General features: G+C 37.5%; 1 protein-coding gene across 1 annotated transcript in view; it reads right to left on the minus strand.

Annotated features, from left to right (window-relative positions):
• Positions 1–22,546, minus strand: part of madd (MAP-kinase activating death domain) — a 73,537-nt gene that overhangs the window by 49,045 nt on the left and 1,946 nt on the right. Inside the window, exons 2-4 of the mRNA XM_016248366.1 lie at positions 11,577–11,789; positions 6,730–7,007; positions 6,009–6,342 (exon numbers count right to left, since the gene is read on the minus strand). Coding sequence (XP_016103852.1) covers positions 6,009–6,342; positions 6,730–7,007; positions 11,577–11,635 — 671 coding nt within the window. The 5' untranslated portion in view covers positions 11,636–11,789. The remainder of the gene's footprint in view (positions 1–6,008; positions 6,343–6,729; positions 7,008–11,576; positions 11,790–22,546) is intronic.

Raw genomic sequence — 22,546 nt, forward strand, 5'->3', positions numbered from 1 at the left:
ATACACCCGATGCGCGCGCTCACGCGCACACACACACACACACACACTTCTGCGTGTCTCTGTGTTAATGAATGGCGCAGATGCGCGGTTTTGTGTAGTACTTGTACTGAAACGCTTGTGACGCTTCCGGTGATATTAACCTCTGCTGTCTCACTAAATGAGGACATAAATACATGAATAACATCTCCAGAACTGCTCTGAGAGTCACTTCATCAGCATTTGATCGTTTCATTTGAGTAAAACTATCATCATGTCATATACACACAGAAATGTAATGGTATTCACGGCAACCCGTCAAAATAAAAGTTTGGTTTAACTTGAGGGCATTGCGGCAGAAATATATTACTGTTGTTCAGTAGAATGTACGTAACAGACCGCTGCTACTACTACTACTAAAATTATTAAAACCTTATTTTTAAAGGAATAAGCATTCAATATTTCTTCAATGTTTTAATTGTAATATTAAATTACCTTTATTTTCCAAAAATTTTCATTACTTAAAAGATGGATTAAATGAATGTTTTATGCCTTAAAACAAAATGTAAATACACAACACAGAATTTCTGAGCAAAAAAATCATAAGGCTATTGTAAGAATAAATGAAACATGTTTTATGCTTTCAAATTAGACATGCTAAAACAGAATTTGGTTACAATAAAACATAAGGTTGGACAAATAAAACATTTCATAGGGCCCTAAACGTAATATTTGTTAAACTTTTAATAAATTGATGTTAAATTGTTTAAGTTTCATGATTTTAATTAATTAGACATGCTTTTTGATTAATAAAATGTAATTTAACCATTAAATTACATTTAAATTACACCCCCAAAGCTGAAAACCTAGGGGAAACACTGTAATGTAATATCATAATATGCAAAATAGTTTAATTATTGTATTCAGGGTTCCTGCATCTGAAGTTCCATACTTTTTCATTCCTTCCTGTCATTCAAATGACTGTTTTTGTTTTGTAAAAAAAATGTTTACACAGATTACACTCAAAAAGATATTTTATAATTTGTAATAAAATATTATTACTCAAATATTTTCCAGTTGAGCATAAACAGAAACATGCACTACTCTTCAAAAGTTTGTGGTTGGTAAGATTTTCATGTTTTGAAGTGAAGTGAAGTGAAGTGACATGTGGCCAAGTATGGTGACCCATACTAGGAATTAGTGCTCTGCATTTATCCCATCCAAAGTGCACACACACAGCAGTGAACACACACCGTGAACACACACCCGGAGCAGTGGGCAGCCATTTTTTGCTGCGGCGCCCGGAGAGCAGTTGCAGTTGCACTTGCTCAAGGGCACCTCAGTCATGGTATTGAAGGTGGGAGAGAGCGCTGTACATTCACTCCCCCCACCTACAATCCCTGCCGGTACAAGACTCGAACCCACAACCTTTGGGTTACGAGTCCGACTCTCTAACCATTAGGCCATGACTTCCCCTTGGAAAGAAGTCTCTATGTTCACCAAGGCAGCATTTACTTGATCAAAACATTTATTTAATCAAATCGATACAGTAACATTGCCAAATATTGTTATAATTTAAAATAACCGATATCTATTTGAATTTATTTTCAAATGTAATTTATTCTTGTGATAGCAAATCAATCTAATATGCCGATTTGGTGCTCAAGAATCATTTCTTATTATTATTTTCAGTGTTAAAAACCATTGTGCTGTTGTGTGATAAATTTTTTCAGGATTCTTTTTCATTAATAGAAAGTTAAAAAGTACAGCACTCACTTGAAATAGAACTGTTTTGAATTATGAATATATTTACTATGTATATTAATTAATCCTGGAAATCACAATTTCCTCAAACTTCCTGGTTTTCCATGGCCATGGGTGTCCTGCATTTCATTAAATGTGGACATCAAAAGTGAAACTAAGTTGCTTCAGTGGTTTAAGTGTGCTGGTAAAGTGAAAACTGATTTCTGGTTTGTTCATTAGGCCAATGGACTGGCATGTGTTTATTCTCACACAGAATAGCCTAGTTGAGAGCAGTATGACGCATGATGGTTTGTCATTACAAGGTTGAGTCATGCATACTGAAAGGCTACAAATGTGGGTAAAGCCAAGGTCACTGCAGTACTGCGAGAACATGATGACAGAGTCAGAAATGGCCTTTAAAGATACATTCACTGCAAAGGCACATAAACACACAGTAAATTCTCTAATTTTGTCTGAGTAATTTCTATTTGAAATTTTCACTGTAATGTGACATAAGGTCATATATTTGAGGCTGCAAAGTAGATAGGCACACTAATTATAACAATAAGTTAGGGTGTACTTAAAGGTGGGGTAAGCGATTTCTAGTAGCCAATGTTGACATTTGAAATCACCAAAACAAACACGCCCCTACCCCAAAAGGGTCTCGCCCCTATTTTGATAGCTCCGCCCCACACATACGTACGCAACCCAGGCAACGATTAGTTCTGTGAAACAAAGCAAAACCAATGTTACACCGTGTCTGCACCGGACGCAAGTGGCGCGGCGTGACAAAATACTATAGAACTCATTATAATCAGTGATGCCGTCTACACCATAGATATATATACATATCTATGGTCTACACTGGATGCGGCGCGACAAATCCCCGACAGAAAACTGCTGCTGTGCTCTATTCATGACGTATTGACACAAATTTCAAATGATTTTCAACGGTTGCTTTGTCGCGCCCAGTGTACTAGACAGACTTTAGCTGTTGCGGCGCAGCGCGAGACACGGTGTTACTCACCTATCGAGAAGAAACAAAGCAACCTCGGCGTCCGATCGCAGGCCTTCCGCTCCTTGAGTTCTCTCCAGTGCTGGAAAGCTGATCCAATATTTACACGGGTCCTACTTATTGCCTTAAGCCTTCTTTTGTTCCGCAGACGTTTTCCTCTTTTGTTTTTTATCCGCCATCTCTATCTTTCTGTCGCTCGGCTCGCTAATGTCCTGTGCACTGAACGCTCTCTCCTCCACATCATGAGTAGACACGCCCCTTACTGCTGATTGGCTACAAGTTTGTTTTGCTAGTCGGCCCGAATCAGTTTTCTAAAGCGTTTTTGAAAAATCGCTAACCCCACCTTTAAGCACGACACAAGAATAAACGACACGTTCACCAAATAACAGTCCATTAGCCAAATTGTAGACTGTTTATGGTTGTCAAGCTAATATGCATTCATATTTACAACAGCTAAAAGCTAAGTTTGACTCATTCTATGAATATAAACAAATTCATGCTTTATGTAGACTTCATGATCAAAAGGAGTTTAAACACAGGGGCAATCTGATTCTGTATCAGTACTTTAAAGGAATAGTTCACCCAAAAACTTGTTCACCAATGGATTCTCTGCAGTGAATGGGTGCCGTCAGAATGAGAGTTTAAACAGCTGATAAAAACACCACAAAAATCCACAAGCTGCATGTTTGTAAAAAACAAATCCATTGAAACTTTTTTAACTTTAGACCATTGGTTCCAACTGAAGTCCATAATCCATAAAATTGCTTTCTCCAATGAAAAAGCAATCTCGGCTAAATCAAAAGAGAAATCCACACAGATGAAGCACCGTTTACAAGTGAAAACATGTCCAGAACAGTTTTAAACAAATATGTTGGTGGATTTTGATCTTAGTGGACAACAGGAAAAAGCATATATGGATAATGGACTCATCGGTTTGAAGTTCAAAATGTTTTAATGATGAATTTATTTAACAGCTTTTTGTTTCGCAACACATTTAATTGACTGGAGTTGTATACATTGCTTGTGGATTACTGTGATTTTTGTGATGGCACCCATTCACTGCAGAGGAGCTAATGGTGAGCAAGAAAAGAAATGCTAAATTTCTCCAAATCTGTTCCAATTAAGAAACAAATGCATCTACATTTTGGATGACCTGAACATTTTCATTTTTGGGTCAACTATTCCTGTAAGTATAAAAAGAACAACATTTAAAAGAGCACATCCTGGATCTCTTCAAAGAAAAACGTCAATTTTTATTCATAGTATCACCTCCTCACCCCTACAAAAAGCTCTACATTCTGCACAATGTTTAACTAAATAAAGAGAAAAAATTGCATCTACATGGAATAAATGAACTAGTGGTCGACCGATATATCGGCCAATATTTGGCATTTTTAAAATATCGGCATCGGTCGATTAAGTTTTCCTGTTTGGCCAATGCGTTCTAGGCAGGACTTTTATTTTGACGACGCTGAAAACAGCAGCGCCTGAGCACACATTGCTCACATTCTCCCTCTTGTTCGCCGTTGTCGTTAACAGTTCTGTCTAATACAGATAGAAGTCATCCCACTGCACACAAACTTCCCAGAATACTGAGTGCCCTGTTGATTACAGTGTTTACTTCCTTTTTTTATTATATTTTTATTAAATATTTATTTATTTGTGAAAAATACTTTGTCATCTAAAGTATAAGTATGTTTATTTAACACATTTACTTTTTAATCCATTTTCAAATGATTTCAAATTTCTTAAACATTAATTAAAACAAAAAAATGTATATCGGCCACCCTAATTTTCAAGATATTGGCATTGGCTGTCAAAAAAACAATTTCGGTCAACCACTAATATGAACTACTTCAGATCTGAACACTCGACACAAGCTGCTATGCTGGTTAAATTATTCTCCACACTTCGAGTAAATAAAAGGGGCTTGGCAGGGCAATTCAACTGCAAACAAATTGAGGCCTGCAAATGCGACTGTGGCTCATGGTGGACGTGGTTGCTAGGTTACGCAAGAATAGACTCGGCTGAGGAAATATCACCACAGAGATAAAAAACCTTCTACTCAATGCTTATTGATCTGCAGCAGAGTGCTATCGTACAGATTGTTTACCAATATACACTCAAGGATGTAGTTACCGTTACCACCGTGATATGTGAAGATCTTAAAACCTCTCCTGTGTGGAGCACCACACTGCAAGGCCACTTGCACAACCCCAGACCCTGTCACATGTAATCGCTTCTTCACACTACTTCCTTTCGCTCGTCCCTCTCTCTAAGTCACAAGCATCATCACACATCCTTCCACTTGTGACTTCCCTTTACAAAATCATCAGCACCTTGTTACTTGTCAATTTAATCACAGCCATGGCACTACAGGATCTACCAATGTCAAACCCTTCTGGCATTCCTAACGTAACATATTTAAAGACGCAATACACCCCCAAAATTTGAATTTGCTCATTGCAAGATTATGAACATGTCAAGAGCTATTTGTTTGTGTCAGTGTAATATCAACACAAGGAAGAGCAGAAACTGTGCAAAAATGTTAATTGGTTCTCTCACATATATCAAGACATGCCAGGTTTGAAAGTGTGTATGATGAGTGAGATCAGATAATTTTTTTTTTCTTCAGTGTATGATATTTCAGACTGCTTATGTTTCAATGTAAACTCCATATGATGTTATCTTGATATTGGAAATATGCACATGATGGGTGATGAGATGCACAAACAAAATTCCACATGGGCAGCAAATGTGACCATGCATCAATCTCACTAATGACTAGAGACATTTTTTTTTTACATTTGCATTGAATATACGTTGATCAGTATTACATTGATTATCATTGACTACCCAGTGTCAGTGTATATTAACAATAACAGTAGCCATATTTAAATTATTTTTGGATATTGATAGTAATTTCAAACAAATGCTTTTGGATTTCGACGCAGTGAGTGCAGAATGTTGGGTTTCTGTCAAGAATCACTAGAATATTTTTGTGTGTGCGCGTTACACACATTAACTCAAAGGAATAAACAAAAATGGAGATAGTAGTAGCATTTGTAAACAGAGAAGCAGAATATTGCCAGTTGTGATAGCATCTTCTGGCAGCGCCACAGTGTTTGACACTTACACATCTACTGTAAGATATTACAAAACATTGCAGTCAATAGGCATCGCTTCCATGCACAAGTATTATCTTGCTGAATCTCAGGGTAACATTACACATCTGCATACTTCACAGAAAAGAAAAAAAGAAGGCTGTTCTCACCGTTGTGCGGACTTGGCAGCACCGGGTCTCTGGTTGAGCCGCTGGCTACAGCAGTCCACCATGCGCTTGAGGATGTACAGACACTCCCTGAATGTAGAAAAGAAGGGGTAGTGGCTCAGAATGCACAGAGAGGTTAACGTGCTGTTCTGGTTCTGTGGTGCCAGTCGACCACTGCATTTGGATCGTGGAGACTTTCCACTGCTGCCCGGCTCGCCTGGTGGCAAAGTCCCATCTCCTGCAGGGGGCAGTGTAGATTCCCCTGGAAGAGTCAATGTGGAAGGGTCAGATTTCTCTGTGGCCTCCACTGCAGAGTCTGTATGAGGGGCCTTTTCTCCTGTATAAAGAAAATATTAAGGAGAAATTACAGCCATAAGTATTCCATTTCAATAAAACTTTAATCAAAATTTTTAGAAATTCTGTTTTTATGATTTAATACAAATTTATTTTCAAAAACAGTGGTAATCAATTAAATGCAAACAACTTTAACAATTTAATTACTCTTTTAAAATACCATTAATTTACTACATTAACAGAAACACACAGAACATTAAGACTTCATACTTAAATACATTAATCTTTTTGCAGATTAATATTCACAGACATTACTGCATATCACAAAACTTTTGATGTATTCATCTACATTTTTGCAAATTCCGTGATATTCCATGTCATACGTGAAAATGGTTCTGCCTCATAAAACTGTTCCAAAATGACCTCTTACCTTTTCCTTCAGATCGCGGGCGGTGGTGGCCCTTCTGGAAAGAGCGGTAAAAGTTGAGGCAGATTCCATAGCGAGTGATACCCGAGTCTTTGTCGGTGAGAGTGAAGACGAAAGAGGTGTCGTCACGAAGGCTGACCCGGCGCTGGCGGATGCTCAGGCAGCCCTCAGGCTGGCAGAAGAAGACGACGTCAGGGGCCAGAGGGAAGTCATTGTGGTCCTCCAGTGGATAGCGCCTCAGCAGCTGAGGTGTTTGTGCCACGCTGTCGCTGCTGGGTTGCCTGATTAAGGGAAAAAGACTGAAGTGAGAGACAGGAAGACAGATCTCTGGCTTTTCTCAGCCCCAGCGCTTGTTCTTTTATGCACTTTGTGTGAAGTATTGTGCAATGGCTATATATACACACTACTGTTCAAAAGTTTGGGGAATGGTTTTTTTTTTTAAGAAACTAATACTTTTATTAAGAATGCATTAAAGGGTTAGTTCACCCAAAAATGAAAATTCTGTCATCAATTACTCACCCTCATGTCGTTTCAAACCCGTAAGACCTTCGTTCATCTTCGGAACACAAATTAAGATATTTCTGATGGAATCTGAGAGCTGTCTGACCCCCCCATAGACAGCAATGCTACTGAAATGTTCCCAAGTCCAGAAACGTAGCAAGGAGATCTGTAAAATAATCCATGTGACACTAGGGGTTCATCCGCAATTATACGAAGCCGTATATCACGCCGGATCGGTTTCCTACGTTGTTGTGGTCTGATCTGATCTGAATGGAAACAGCATATCCGTGTGATGCAGCTGACACAGAACAGCATACACTGTTTACGTCCAGCTGATACTCTCCAAAATGGTGCTACAGTGCGACGCGGAGCAGACGAATTGTTGAATAAAGTCGTTTATTTTTTTCTTTTGCACACAAAAAGTATTCTCGTAGCTTTGTATATTTGCGGTTGAACCACTGATGTCACATTGTTATTTTACTGAACTCTGTAAGAAATTATAGTCTGCCTCGACCAAACTTCCACTCTAAGTAAACAATTCTCCTTTCTCTACAAAGAGCTTAATTATCATAGAGATAATTCTTTCCGATCTCAATAATATGTAAATAGTATCTCCTGAACGTTACTTCGTCAGTCGTCACCTATAGCATGGGAGCGGCAGTAGGGCATCAAGAACCATCTGCTGACCAAAAGGGTACTTGAATATAATTGCTCCTTAACATTTGGTTGTTTCCACCTGAAAGACTACCAAAAGATGTGGGAACGGAAGGCTATCACTTTCATTGTTATCCGCAATTTACATTTAAGATGAAACTTCATTTACATGCGGGAAGATGAACGTAATAGAGTATAAAATGTTTGAGCTTAGGATGTTCGTGATTCATTCTGACTCCACTGAATCCGAAGTGCTGCCTGTACTTTGTCACTGCTATTCTGTAATAAAAGTTCTTCTTCATCAAGATCTTCGACGTCTTCACTTTTTCTTACAACTCCTTGCTACGTTTCTGTACTTGGGAACTTTTCAGTTGTATTGCTGTCTATGGGAGGGTCAGACAGCTCTCAGATTCCATCAGAAATATCTTCATTTGTGTTCCGAAGATGAACAAAGGTCTTACGGGTTTGAAACGACATGAGGGTGAGTAATTAATGACAGAATTTTCATTTTTGGGTGAATTAACCCTTTAAATTTATCAAAACTAACAGTAAAGACATATACAGTGCACAGCATAAATGAGTACACCCCCTCTGAATAAATATAAAAGATGTATTTCCTTAATGATCACTAATACAATTAATATGATTCATGGAAAGATTGCAAAATTGAAACATATTAAACATATACTTAATAAAAACAACAAAATATATGCCAATATTTTCTGTAAGATAAGTCAATTAGCCAATTTTGTTTAAATGAAGGATTGCAGAAATGAGTACACCCTAGATTTAATTCAGAAAATGTATAATATTCTAGTACTTAGTATGTCCTCCAGAACTTAAAGTATACTGCTCTGACCCTTCTTGGCACTGAGTGTACAAGATCATGACAAATTTTCACATCTGTGTTGTTTAACTCCTGGAGGACGACCTCCTTAAATGCTTGTCTCTACAGAATCCCCCACAGCAGCTCAAGAGTGTTAAGATTGAGTGAAATACATGTCCACTGAAGGATTTTCACCTTGGGAGAATGAATATATTCATTGTCATGCTGAAAAAATGCCAAATAATGCAGGGAATGAGGGGAGGGTAGCATCTTCTGTTTCAAGTTTTTGTATTACATCACACAGAGGTGTGTGAATTCTAGTGCTGTGTATCACCAGCAAAGTCACGATACGATACAGAGGCCACAATACGATACATATCACGCTACGGGACTGCATTGAATTTCACCTCAGTGAAAGTTTAGTAAAGCAGCTGTTTAATAAACACTGCATACCATAGTGCCATTTTAACTATTGGCAGAGCAGGCAGTTGACCTTTGCATTATGAAGGGCCTCCATAACTGTACCACAGTACAATCAATATAGGGTGTGGCATATGTTTCATATTTACATTGGGCACTCCCCACCAGGTACAATATTCTGATTGTTTGCATCTTGTTTTTAAGCCCATAAATAATGATGTACTCGTTCTAATAAATTTATATTGTAATGTACTCATTCTAATATATTTTTAAAAAATCATATTTACATTGCTGGTAGATTATCATTGCACAAATTAACACACTCTCTACGTTTAAAAAAAAAAAAATTAGGAGAGTTCTAAACTAATGCGCCATCTTCTGTATCTAACGCACACACGCTCAGTCACTCACACAGATCACGTTGCGGCCGAACTCAGACATTCAAGAACAAACTTTTTAGCGCTGCCCCGCAGTTTTATCAACTACATAGCTTAATCGCTCAAGAGCTACATTATCTTTCTCAACAAGGAGCTGGTAGCATCATTGTTTCTAAAGAGACCAGAGTATGGATTCCCAGAAGTCTCTATTTTGTAAATATGGGCCCTGGAAGAGGTTAAATTAGTTTATTTTGCTTTGCTAGGCTACAGTGGGTAATTCTAGTGGTGACAACAACCATGCATGTCACTTCTGCAGGCTGCGTCATACTCTGTGAGATAAAGTGTCACTCTTTTCATAGCTTTTGCAGGCTCTGAGACACTTGCGTGTTATTTCTCCTGCTCTTTTCTAGCAAAAATTCACTCATCACTAATGAAAACTTAAAGTGAAGACCTGATTATTTCAGGATCCTTATCACAAGTCAACAATAATTTGGAATTCCTCTTGTACCATTGTCCTCTTTTATGCTAAGAAATAAGTCACCTGGCAGTTCTCTCCCAAGTGGTTCCACTGCTGCCAGTATTAGGTCTGAGTATGATTCAGTGGGCTATATAACACTTTTAATTGTCAGGAAATTACTCGTCTTTAAAAGTTTTGGTTCAATATACTTACCTGTTGATCAAAAATAGCCTTAAACCTATACACTTTTTTATTTTTATTTTTATTTAGTAACTTTCAGGAGGGTGTACTAATTTTTGCAACACAAAATTGTATCACTTTGATAAGAAAATCTTATTTTGCTGAATAATTTTGGCATTCTTCTTTGGTAATTGATCAAGCAGGCTTGTTGGAACATTACATCTCCAAAGAACCCTAACATGTCTTCTAAGTAAAGAGTAACTGCTGAATTTGTTAAGTTTTAGAGGGGGTGTACTCATTTATGCTGTGCACTGTATTATTACAAACTATTTCTATTTCAAATAAATGCTGTTCTTTTAAACTTTTTATTCACCAGAGAATCCTGAAAAAAAGTAACATGGTTTCTACAAAAATATTAAGCATCACAACTGTTTTCAACATTGATAATAAGAATCATGTCACACTTAAGACTGGAATGATGGCTGTAGAAAATTCAGCTTTGCCATGAAATTAAAATAATTTTACATCTTTATATTCTTACTTCTGGAATGTTTCTATTATTTACTTTTTAACTTTTTTAAATGATCTCGTTCTAATTATAAATGTTCTTTAATTCAATATTTAATAGTTTTATTCAATATTTCTATAACAATCTCACAAACTCCTTGCAGCTCCCTTACAAACACCTGTTTGGAAAACACAGGGAGTGGGGAACCGCAATGAAGTTTGAGAAGGGCTGCTCCACAAACATACAGTGGGTACGGAAAGTATTCAGACCCCCTTAAATTTTTCACTCTTTGTTATATTGCAGCCATTTGCTAAAATCATTTAAGTTAATTTTTTTTCCTCATTAATGTACACACAGCACCCCATATTGACAGAAAAACACAGAATTGTTGACATTTTTGCAGATTTATTAAAAAAGAAAAACTGAAATAACACATGGTCCTAAGTATTCAGACCCTTTGCTCAGTATTTAGTAGAAGCACCCTTTTGATCGAATACAGCCATGAGTCTTTTTGGGAAAGAGGCAACAAGTTTTTCACACCTGGATTTAGGGATCCTCTGCCATTCCTCCTTGCAGAGCCTCTCCAGTTCTGTCAGGTTGGATGGTAAACGTTGGTGGACAGCCATTTTTAGGTCTCTCCAGATCCACCTTTTCTTATTCATTCATTGTATTGGGATCTGCTGTCAACACTACACCAGACTTCATCATGCATCATAACATACAATCCCATTTAACATTAACAGACAGCGTACACCTGAGGCTGGACGCTTGGAATATACCTGCACAGGTCACATACAAACAAAACACACAATCAGTTCACCTGTGATTCAATTCTCCTCTCAACGATTTACTTAAGCACCTATAGAACCTATGTCTGAGCCATATTCACACAAGCACGCCCACATACCATTCAACAATCTCCCTTACCTGGCTCCAACTACCACCAGGTAGTCCAGGAGGCGGGGACACGGTTTCTTTTTCTCCATCTCTGTATCAGGAGTGTCTCTAAGTCATGGCAACTGTAGCAACCATCAGCTCTCAGGCAGGCAGTCGTCCAATCAGGTGCAGCAGAACTAAGAGTTGGCTGATCGAGGCAGGCAATGGCCAATCATTGCGGTCTGTGGTGTGCAGAAATGGGGCCTGTGAAGGAGTAACAGCGAATATTATAGAAGTAATCCATCACAATGCAAGCGCTCTGCAGTGAAATTAAGCCTTCTGCACTACCGCAAAGCTTGAAGGTGCAGCTAGTGATTCAATTAATCAATCAATCAATCAATCAATCACTTTGCATGTCAAAGGGGAGCTCAATATGCAGTTTTCAGCTGTTATTTTTCTATTTGCAATATTACAATGGTATCCTCAAAGGGCGAGGCCTGATGATTATTTTTACACATTGCTGTGCAATCTAATACTTTTTTAATATTGACCAAGCACCATTTCATTTAAATGTCCACTTAATCTTTAATATTTGGCCATTTCTTTAGGACAGAAATGCTATAGCCACTGTAATTAAAATAATATGTGGACATTAAAACGTGTAAACTCCGAGTGAGGGTTTGAGCTTTTATTTTGAAACCGCGATGTATTCTCCTGTGTTTGCGTAGATTTATAAATTATTTATCTTACAAATCTGATGAAATGGCTCATGTTGCATTCCCAGAAGAACGTTATAATAAACCCAAACTCACAACAACATGCAGAGATGGAGTTTGAGATGCTCCACCATAGACTGTACTACACATGTAAATGATAACAGTTCCTGTGGAACTACTGCGAACGGAGCCGCTGTGTGACGCACGTACTTAACCTACACGCATGTAAATAATGAAAGCGCATATACTGTATTAGAACTGCATCGCATATAAATATTTAATTAAATCGTAGCGTTATCCTTAATTATGATTTTTAAATGGGTTTAATATATCATGCAGCCTTGGGAAACAGTCTAATAATGTGATTTATGGATTCTCATCTGTGAAATGCGCCACTTCCGGTATTTTGCCGGTTAGTCGACGCGAGCAAAATTAAGTCGAGGATTTTAAAAAAATCGAATAGTCGAATAAAATCGACGAATCGCGACAGCCCTTCAAACTGCCGCGCTGCGCGAGCTCACTAGAGCAGATGCGTTTACTCGGTCACTCGAGCACTAAACAACGCTGTGAGATCCAGTGTAAAGCACGAATAGAGCGATGAACTCAAATGACCCTGTGATTTAAACTAGTTTAAAGCCAAACAGGAGAAACGCTGTGTGCAATGAGACAGTCAGAAGGCTTTTCAATCTACACATTGCCATCATTTACCATGGATTTACTGTAGTAACACTCACTGCACCATGGTATTGTGACAGAAATTTGGGATGTTTACACTGAATTTTATTAAAAGAGTAATGGTATATAATTATAGTATGTATTTGTGATTAAGCTGTAGCATGTGTGCATTTATACTGAATGTTTTTAGACTAACGTTACTGTTTTTCATGCAAATAGGCTACTTAAAAACCATATAGTTATGTTTTTACCATGGTATTGAGGTGTTATATGTGTGGTTTTAACGGTGTTTATCGTTATTTAAATGTATGCTACTATTGGAGACACAATGTTTAATAAAAAATAAAAAAAACCTTGGTCAGAATAAATTTAACCATATAAAAGGTTGCTACAATATTTTTTTTTTTTTTTTTACAGATGTTACTGATTTTGATAATGAACAAAAATTTACCTCAGCATCCTAACTCATACTACTATCAGATGTGCATTTCTAAGAGACAAAAAAGTGATATTATTATTAATATTATCAGGCAACCCAAACCTGTTTCTTGATTTGAAACAATATCACTCATTCGAACATGCAGAAACGAATAAATGTATTTTTCTATTCAGATATTTATTTTGTTAAGGAAAATGAATGGTCTTGTTTCTATAACTTTCACTTTGGAGCAGAAATCTGGCTTTAAACTTAAAAGAAATAAAGATTTGACATTTATCGTTATCGACTGATATGGAAAAAATTATCGTGATAATTTTTTTGGCCATGTCGCCCAGCCCTAGGCAGAATATTAGCGAAAGTGGGTTTCTCCGTTATCTCGCACATGATGCAAGCATGCTCCGGCCCGGAAAGTATAGTGCAAGTGTGAGTGCAGGCCAGCAGGGGAGTGGGGAGGGGGGATAATCACGCTCGGGCTCGGTTCAAGGTAACCGTGCCTAGTGTGAGTACACCCTGAATGTACTGTTCATACTAAACACTGAGGAGGAAGCATAGCGTTCAGTTATAGCTACATAACACTGGAGTATGATTGATATATTTCTGACAGCAATCTTTACAGTCAAACCGAGCACACTGTACAAGCCAAGCATCAGAAATCTTCACAAACACATCTTGACAGGTGGCTCAACTTCAAATGTAAACACACACACACACACACATTCTGATTAGCTAAAGGGATTGGAGCCCAGCTGTGTCCTCACCACATAGATTTGCCATTTGTGTTCCTCATGCGTTAGCACTCATATGCATGAGCACATGCCTCAATGTAAATACAAACGAAAGCATGCTCAAATTTCACACAGGAAAAACACACCTTGCATAATATCCAGCTAGATTGGCTTGGATGCTATCAATTCAACTACTGTTCAGTAAACCTGTTAGATGTTTGTGATTAGAAGAATTGATATATTATCTATATCAAAATGCAACTTACTCAAGCAAGACATTTCTGGATGAATATATTCTGTTATCTAAGCAAATACGGTCTTGAAAGGCTAAAACAGAACAGTAATTATGAAGTGAGAGCCAGATGGCCTTTCACAAGCAGTTGCTTCTGTCTCACTGCAGTGTCTGTGTTTTTTTTTGTACTGACCCAAAACTGGGTCAGTGCTTATCAGAAGTTCTGGATACTCTGCACTGCAGAGAGTTTTCCATCATGCTCTTACACACAGACAGACACCTGCACCCTACATCTGACAAACAACTGCATTACCTTTGCTTCAGAAGCTTAATAGTCTGAAATCATTTCTTTCCATCACAGCACAGAATTAAAAAAGCCTATTTATACTTCTTTACAAATTCATAATTTTTTTTCTGGCATCTGCTAGAATACATTTACATGATTTAAGAAAAAAACTAATTGTGCATATTTTACATTGTGGCGGCATCTCTAATCACTCTGCCCGACACACTCGGTTTTAGTTCTTGTCTCATTAAAGTCCATCTTTGTGAAAAGCCTAACCTGCTCTGATTGGTCCGCAGGCCCCAGTCTGTTGTGATTGGTCAACCGAAAATAAAATGCACCTTATTTAACAGATTTCAGCTCCTGAGGTTTCATTAGCAGCTCTAAACAAGTTTATATCTATGATAACTCAGTTGTTGGCCTTGGAAGTCCAAACAATGTTTTTTTTTTGCCCTTGCAGTAAAAAAAAAATCAGCGTATCCTCAACATCACTTACCAAGCTGATCTGAGGGTGGACCAACCAGTAGGTGTATTATGCAAATGTGTAACAGGGTGATGCAGCCAAGTCATGTAAATAATGGCAGGACTACAGACAAAGCCTTTCAGGCAAGTGTTTTCTGCTGGAGAGATGAAATCCTATTGGCAAGGTCTTTGTGTTTTGTAACTCTGCAGACTGTTTACATGAACAAACAACTATATTACACACTAAAGGAAAGGAATGTTTTTTTAAAAAAAAGCATAACAGGTGCCCTTTAAATAAAACTCATATGCCCTAAAAGCAGAACCCTTCAGAGCTGAGATGGTGTTATGCAATATTACGTAACTGCATATGGCTCACAAAACAGACTTGGGCAATTCAGCAGCATCTCATCAGGGTCAACACTGAGCAGGTACTCCGTCTATAGCAGATCATTTGTCAAGATACATGCACCCCAGCTAAATATATATTTTCAGCTTATTAAAAATAAATAAATAAAGAGAGAGTCAGAAGTGCTCTGCAATGCAGCTCTGCAAATGTGCAAAGAAACTAGCATGACTCGTAAACTAACTAACTAAATATTCTCTGTTGTGGCTGGCAACAGTTAATATTCTTGTCAAACCTATAATTCCTAAGAATTAATTGAACATTCCTCAAAACATGAAGGAAAATGCTGCTATCCTCAAAGTCTATTACACTTAGCCGGATCCTCTGGAACATTTTAATTCTGGAAAGAACAGAAACATATTCATCTTGAACCTTGACTCAAACTGCTTTTGAATGACTAGTCCAGTCAGCAAGTTTGGCCTTGTCCGAAAGGATGTATTAATCTCTGGTGTGAGAGGAGCCGAAGCGTTCACACTGTGATTAGTAGCCTCCTCTTTCTGCTTAAGTGGCACTTTCTGCTCTTCCTCCGTCACTCTCAACAGCTCAGAGAGGAAGAGGAAGAGGTGGTGGAAGGGAGGTGAGAAGATGGATGGTCTGTGACTAAGACATCAATAACGCCTCGGTTTCTTCCTCTAAGCATCACCCGGATCATTTGACACCAGGACCTCCATGCTGTTCTTTTCTTAAAGGGGTCATATGATGCGTGTTACAAAGTGTTACAAGCTCTTGGTGCATAAAGAAGATCTGTAAAGTTACAAAGACTAAAGTCTCAAATCCAAAGAGATATTCTTTATAAAAGTTAAGAGTCAACCACACCTACCTAAAACGACTCGTTCTAACACGCCCCCACATACCTACATCACTATCTGGCAAGATTTGCATAACGCCGCCCAAATGTTCTCGCAAAGAAAGAAGGTGTAACTTATTCTCGCTGTAGTATTGTTGCTGCTGCCGCCCATGTCGTAAAGACGCTGTGTGCTTCGTTGTGAAAGCGAAACTACTTTGTTTGGCCTTCCAAAAGAGGACGATATCGGCTTCGTCATGCCTGGAGCTGATCTGTGCTGGTCGCTGAGGAAATACATCAACTTCACGCTGTGGATCACCAGATCGGCTTTCACCGTGGACGAAGCGGAGTCCAGCCCGGGGTCGTCACATGTGGTTGCCGCAAGCATCACAGTATGATAGGGACGTAACATTTCAGTCACACGCTTGAGGAATTCGGCCAATCACAACACACTGGATAGCTGGCCAATCAGAGCACACCTTGCTTTTCAGAACGATGAGCTTTGTAAAAATCAACTTTTTGTTGAAACAATCCAGAAAGGCGGGGCATAGAGGAGAAACAATAATGTACAGTATGTGGAAAATAATGTGTTTTTTTAACCTTAAACCGCATAAACACATTTCATTACACCAAATAATGTTATTTTTAGCAGCATCATATGACCCCTTTAAATCACAGCTCTCACTACTGATCCAACATGAATCACTTGCACTTGGAGCGAAAGCTTCTAGGAGCTATGGAATTCCTAAAAACAGACATTTAAATTTGGGCAGGGGTGTAAAGTACATGAGTAATTATACTTTATTTATTTCGGGGCTTTTGTACTTTACCAGCGGAATACTGAAACTGAATACTCTTGCTCAATTACATTTCCAGTGGCAAAAATGATGTTTCACGTCTCAGAAATTCATTTAGACCTTCAAAGTAATTGTTTTGCAGCTCATTGTGACGTAAATCTTTTCACTAAGCTAACAAGACAATCAAATTACACGCCAGTGACAACCACATCACTGTAAACGGCACTGGGACATATCTTTCCTTGCTAAGACATGCTGCTGAAGATGGATGAACTTGGCTTGTGGACAGTTTTTTTCCACCTTTTTCTTCCCTCAAGAGCATTTGTAAATTCTAAGGGTCTGGCTTCCGGACTTATCTGTGTCCAGCTATTTTTAGCTTTACAACACAGCTCGTTTTGTTGCTAGATATTGCTTGATACTTACCATATTCTTTTAATACATTATCTTAATTATTCACACTGGTTTATAGTACAAACAGTTTAACCATTTACTGCACGTTGTTATTCTTCTCGTTATTTCCCTATAGTGGCTAAGGAACCGGAAGCCTTGCCCATAGGCTTACTTCCACGTTGAATAAAAAGGTGGATAAAACGTATATACATTAGGTGAATAAGGTTTTAACATTACCAAAATGTGTATAAGGTAATGATTTGAAACATGTGAAATGAACATGTCATTCATATAGGATGTGCTATCCAGTGATCTGCAATAAGCTACACACACAAAAGAAACAGATATCCTTTAGTTTGTGTTATAACTTTCCTAATGCATCTCAGAGAACATATTTAATCCAAAGCCAATAATACGCAGCTAAAAAACAAAAAAACAAAACGCACTTTATGTGCCCTCTATTTTACCTAACTACCTGGTTAATTAGGTAGTGTGGAACAAATCCCAGACTCGTCACCTCCAGGGAACATATGCGTTTATGTGTCTATGGGAAATATGACATGATCTCGTACCCTGTCAATCATAGTGTGTCTGCCTCATGGCTCTACAATCAGTCTCGGGTAATGAGATTCCACACGGTCGCCGTGGAAACCAATACTGCCTCTTTTCATGAGCACAGCTGTGACGGCTATTTTAAACAGACAATATACTGTCCCAATCACCATACACACAGAAAGACAATGAACAGCCTTTGGCCAATAAAACGAGCATGAGCAAAACGAAAATGAGCAAGGCTAATTGCTTCTTTCTATCCACAGAAATGAACAAACAAATGCCTTAGCAAATCATAAATCAGCAATTGCATTGGGTTATCCACAGTAGTGCACTCAGAGAAAACCTTTCATCACCTATAAAGGATCTGACTGAAGTTTAGGGTTTTTCATGCGTCGGAGCACAACATTGTGTTAAAACTCAACTAAACTGTATGACTGCAAAGAAGAACACAGAGAAAGATGTTAAGATGCCACTGTACATTAGAGCGAACCATGCCTGAACAACCAGGAAACTGAAAAGAATCAAATTGAATCTGTGCGAGAAGAACGAAAGAGGACTTCAAACACGGAGCTTGTTTGTTCTCTTGGATAAGTCAGTGAGGACATTATTTAAGGGACATGGTAATGACTTGGTCTTGGTAAGTATTAACTTAAAGTCCCCCTGTAGTCAAAAATTGTATCCTTTAAAACTCATCTTTGATCATCAAAATGACATGTTTTTAAATGTTTTTTCTTGTCAAAATAATTTTCTCATGCCTTAAAATAGATTGAATGCAACTCTACACCCTTGCCTCATTTACCACATGCGGATCTATGAATATGCAAATTAGCCCCGCCTCCACTCAGTCACACACCAGCCAGCCATGAGCCAGCGCTTCATGATCCACTAACTGACCTGTAGTAAACGCGATACAATGGCAATGGCAAGAGGAAATATTGGTTTAATTAAGCCATATGTGTTTGAACCAGAAATATAAGCTGGTATGCTCCACGTAAGCAAGGAGACTGATGGCTAACTTCGTGAGGTAACATTATCTGTTTGCGCTGGTTCGTACACGGATAATGACTGATAAAACTGTTTTTACTAGCGGACAACTACAGTGGATACTGTAACATTCGTTAAATTTACTTACTTGACAATGTTGTGTCCTCAAAATGCCTTGAAGACTCAAATGCAGCCAAGTTTGTGATTCCAAATCATACAGTGTGATGTGCGGATGTCAATGCGGGAGAGGTGCGTCTGACTCCGGGCTACTTTTACACTGCTGCCGCGGGTTATTATTCAGGTTGGCGGTTCTAAATACAAATAAATAAGCTCTAACAGCACATGACATCATGAAAATAGGGGGAAATATTAACAGTTAGCGGATTAACCTGGCTGCCTTCTCACTAGACCCTCTGCTTGCAGCACAGTTAATGATATGCTAAGGATAGGATCGCTTGACGCGATTGGTTATTGAATTTTGTGACGTAGCAAAAAAAGGCTGTTTCAAACCGCGTTTCTGTGACTGCCTTTGGGAAACTACCGTTTTAAGGAGAAAATACTCAGCAATGGTGTTGATAAATGGATTGGCACATGGTTTGGCTAAAAGCATATTAAAAACAACACATTAGTGCTGGGCGGTATGACCAAAAATGTATATCACGGTATTTTTCAAAATTATACCGGTTTCACTGGCGAAATCTTCCAACTGAACCATAGCTAAGGTTTATCCAAAAAAGTCGCTAGGTTTGTCAGTATGAATATTCTATGGAAAAAAATCACTAAAAGGGTCTGAAAGTTGCTAAATGTAGTGCTAAAGTCCCGCTCATGTGTGTGTGAGACGCGGGAGCTGATGGCAGGGGGCGGTGGATATTTGTGGCGGTCAATGTGGATATTGTGGATGAGTTCTTCTGTGTCATCACGTTCTATTAGTTCTACAGCTTCAGTTTCGGAACTTTCACGCTTGGTAACACACACAGCTGTTCCCTCACCACAGTGCAACAGTGAAAAGGGACCCCTTTCAAACAGTGTCGCGTTCCGAACGTTGTTTAAGCGACATACACTGGTATTGCGGTATTTTAAAAATTCATATCATAAGAAAAATAAACAACGGTATTCGGTATGAACCGGTATACCGCCCAGCACTACAACACAGACAAATAAACAACATAAAAAAAACTTGATTTTCACCACAGGTGAGTCTTAAGTCTTAAGTGAGTGTAAATAGCTGGGAGACAATTGGATGTGTGGCAATATATTGGATCCATACATGAGGTCCTAAAGTGACAGCAACCTAATATACCTGCTGTTGCTTGTGTCCTGTGTTAATCAAACAACTAAAAACTAAGAGAAAGTCTCTCACTGCTCTTGACTAAATAACTTCTGTAGCTTTAATAAAAATAAATAAATAAACTTGATTTATACAATGAAGACTACATTTCATGAATCAGTTTCTGTAGTATTTCTTATTTCTGATAGACTTACCCGAAAACTATATTTTGTTTATTTGTGCTAGTGCAATTTGTTCTTATTTTATTATTGACTGTTTTTGTGTCTTCAGTGAGCTTGATAAGTTTTTAACTTACGTTAGTTAGGCTAGTGTTTTCTTTCTGTACATCTGTATTTACCGCTAACTTGTGGTTTTGTTATTCATTTGTATTTATTCATATTAAATTAGCATTAAACATTTTATACAAATTGTGACACTTAAATCTAGTTAAAATCGTTGCATAAATCGAAAATGAAATGCACATTTAATGATAAATCAAAATCTAGTTGATAAATCTTTCATATTTTGACTACAGTGAAGAAAAAAGTAAAAAGATGTTAGTTTCAATTTACAGGTCTTATCTTTACAAGAGCTACATGTTCTCCAACATGTGCTTCAAGACAATAAAACAAATAAAAGACTTTTCCTCCACCTAGTAGACAAATACTTTGCCATTTAAACACACATACAGCAGCATAATGAAAGGTATACTGTAACCAAACATGAAGAGCAATAGATGTCTCGATGAAGGGATCTGTGGAGGAACTCCTAAACATGACATTTTTCTGTGATCTTTCGAGGATGCTCTTTTCTAAGAAACTTGGAATCAAATGCTTCCACGTTTCAACAATCCTCGTATAGACCACAGGCTATATCACAGGGTTCAGTAGGGTTAACATCACCCTGAAGCTTTTTTTTTTTTAATTCTCAAGACTCTTAAGGTTTTGCACCCCTGGTTTCCACAGCTGGTTTGCAGCAGGCTTTTTTTTTTTTGGAAGGAGTTGAGAGTGGTTTGATCTTAACTGTCCAGTAAAGGAGCCACTTCAAACTGATTAACACTGACAACAAGCTTGATCTGATGGTCAACACTCATCTTACTGACTACAAGGTAACAAAACACAAAGGCTAACACAGTCCAAAATCTAAATACACACATACATTTAAAAAAGTGCAAACAATATATAAGGCCTGTTTGTTTCACACATCCATCTGTGACGCATAAGCAGCCATGTACTTATTTTGGCACACATATTCACACTACCTTTGTGAGCATCATCACTGAGTGAACACAAAAACACAGTGAAAATACACAATAAATCTATTTATTAACACAATATTTTGCAATTTAAGCTAATATGAAGCGACATACCATAATAGTAGGGCTGCAAAACGATTGGTCACGATTAATCGATTCAAAATAAAAGTTTATGTTTACATACAAAATGTGTGTGTACGGTGTATATTTATCATGTATATATAAATACACATGTATATATTTAAAAAAATATTTGTATGTATTGTTTGTATACGATTTATATTATACATAAATATAAATATTTTACATATAAATCTAACATATTTTTCCTTAATATATACACGTGTGTATTTATATATACACATAATAAATATACACAGTACACACACATATAGTATGTAAACATAAACTTTTATTTTTAATCGATTAATCACGACTAATCATTTTGCAGCCCTACATAATAGAGCGACCTATTTACTCACTGTTCAAAATAAATACGTCTGTCAGGCTTGATTTAATTTACACATGCTGTGACAGGCATACAAACCTAAACAAAGTTAAACTAATAAAAATGCTTTTTTTAATTGAAATAAAGCTATAATAAAATACAGTATAAATATTATGAAAACCATACAAAAAAGGTAAACCAATGAAATAAACAAAATGAAATAAAATAGGTTGAAATAAAATAAGTTGAAGTCATGAAATTACTAAAACTAAAATTGAAATAAAAATAAAGTTAAACAGAAATAAAAAAAAAAATGAATAAAAATGCCAAAAGCCCATCAAAAATACAAAAATATAATTAAAAATTAAAACTAAAAATGAAACACTATGGAACATAAATAAAATTGAAATGCACTGTAACGGTCAGAATCATCAACCCATTTTATAATGTATTTCTGTAGAGGAAATACAGTGTAAATCACTTTCAGTTGTTTTCTGTCACAGATGTGTGAAAAAGGTCTTTGACTAAAATTTGAGAAACCACACTTGTATTGTTTTTTTTTGTTTTTGTTTTTTAAAGCTTACATTTTGCGGGAAGGAAAAAAAG

The sequence above is a fragment of the Sinocyclocheilus grahami genome, unplaced genomic scaffold, assembly GCF_001515645.1.
Source record: "Sinocyclocheilus grahami isolate Dianchi unplaced genomic scaffold, SAMN03320097.WGS_v1.1 scaffold876.1, whole genome shotgun sequence".
Lineage (NCBI taxonomy): Eukaryota > Metazoa > Chordata > Actinopteri > Cypriniformes > Cyprinidae > Sinocyclocheilus > Sinocyclocheilus grahami.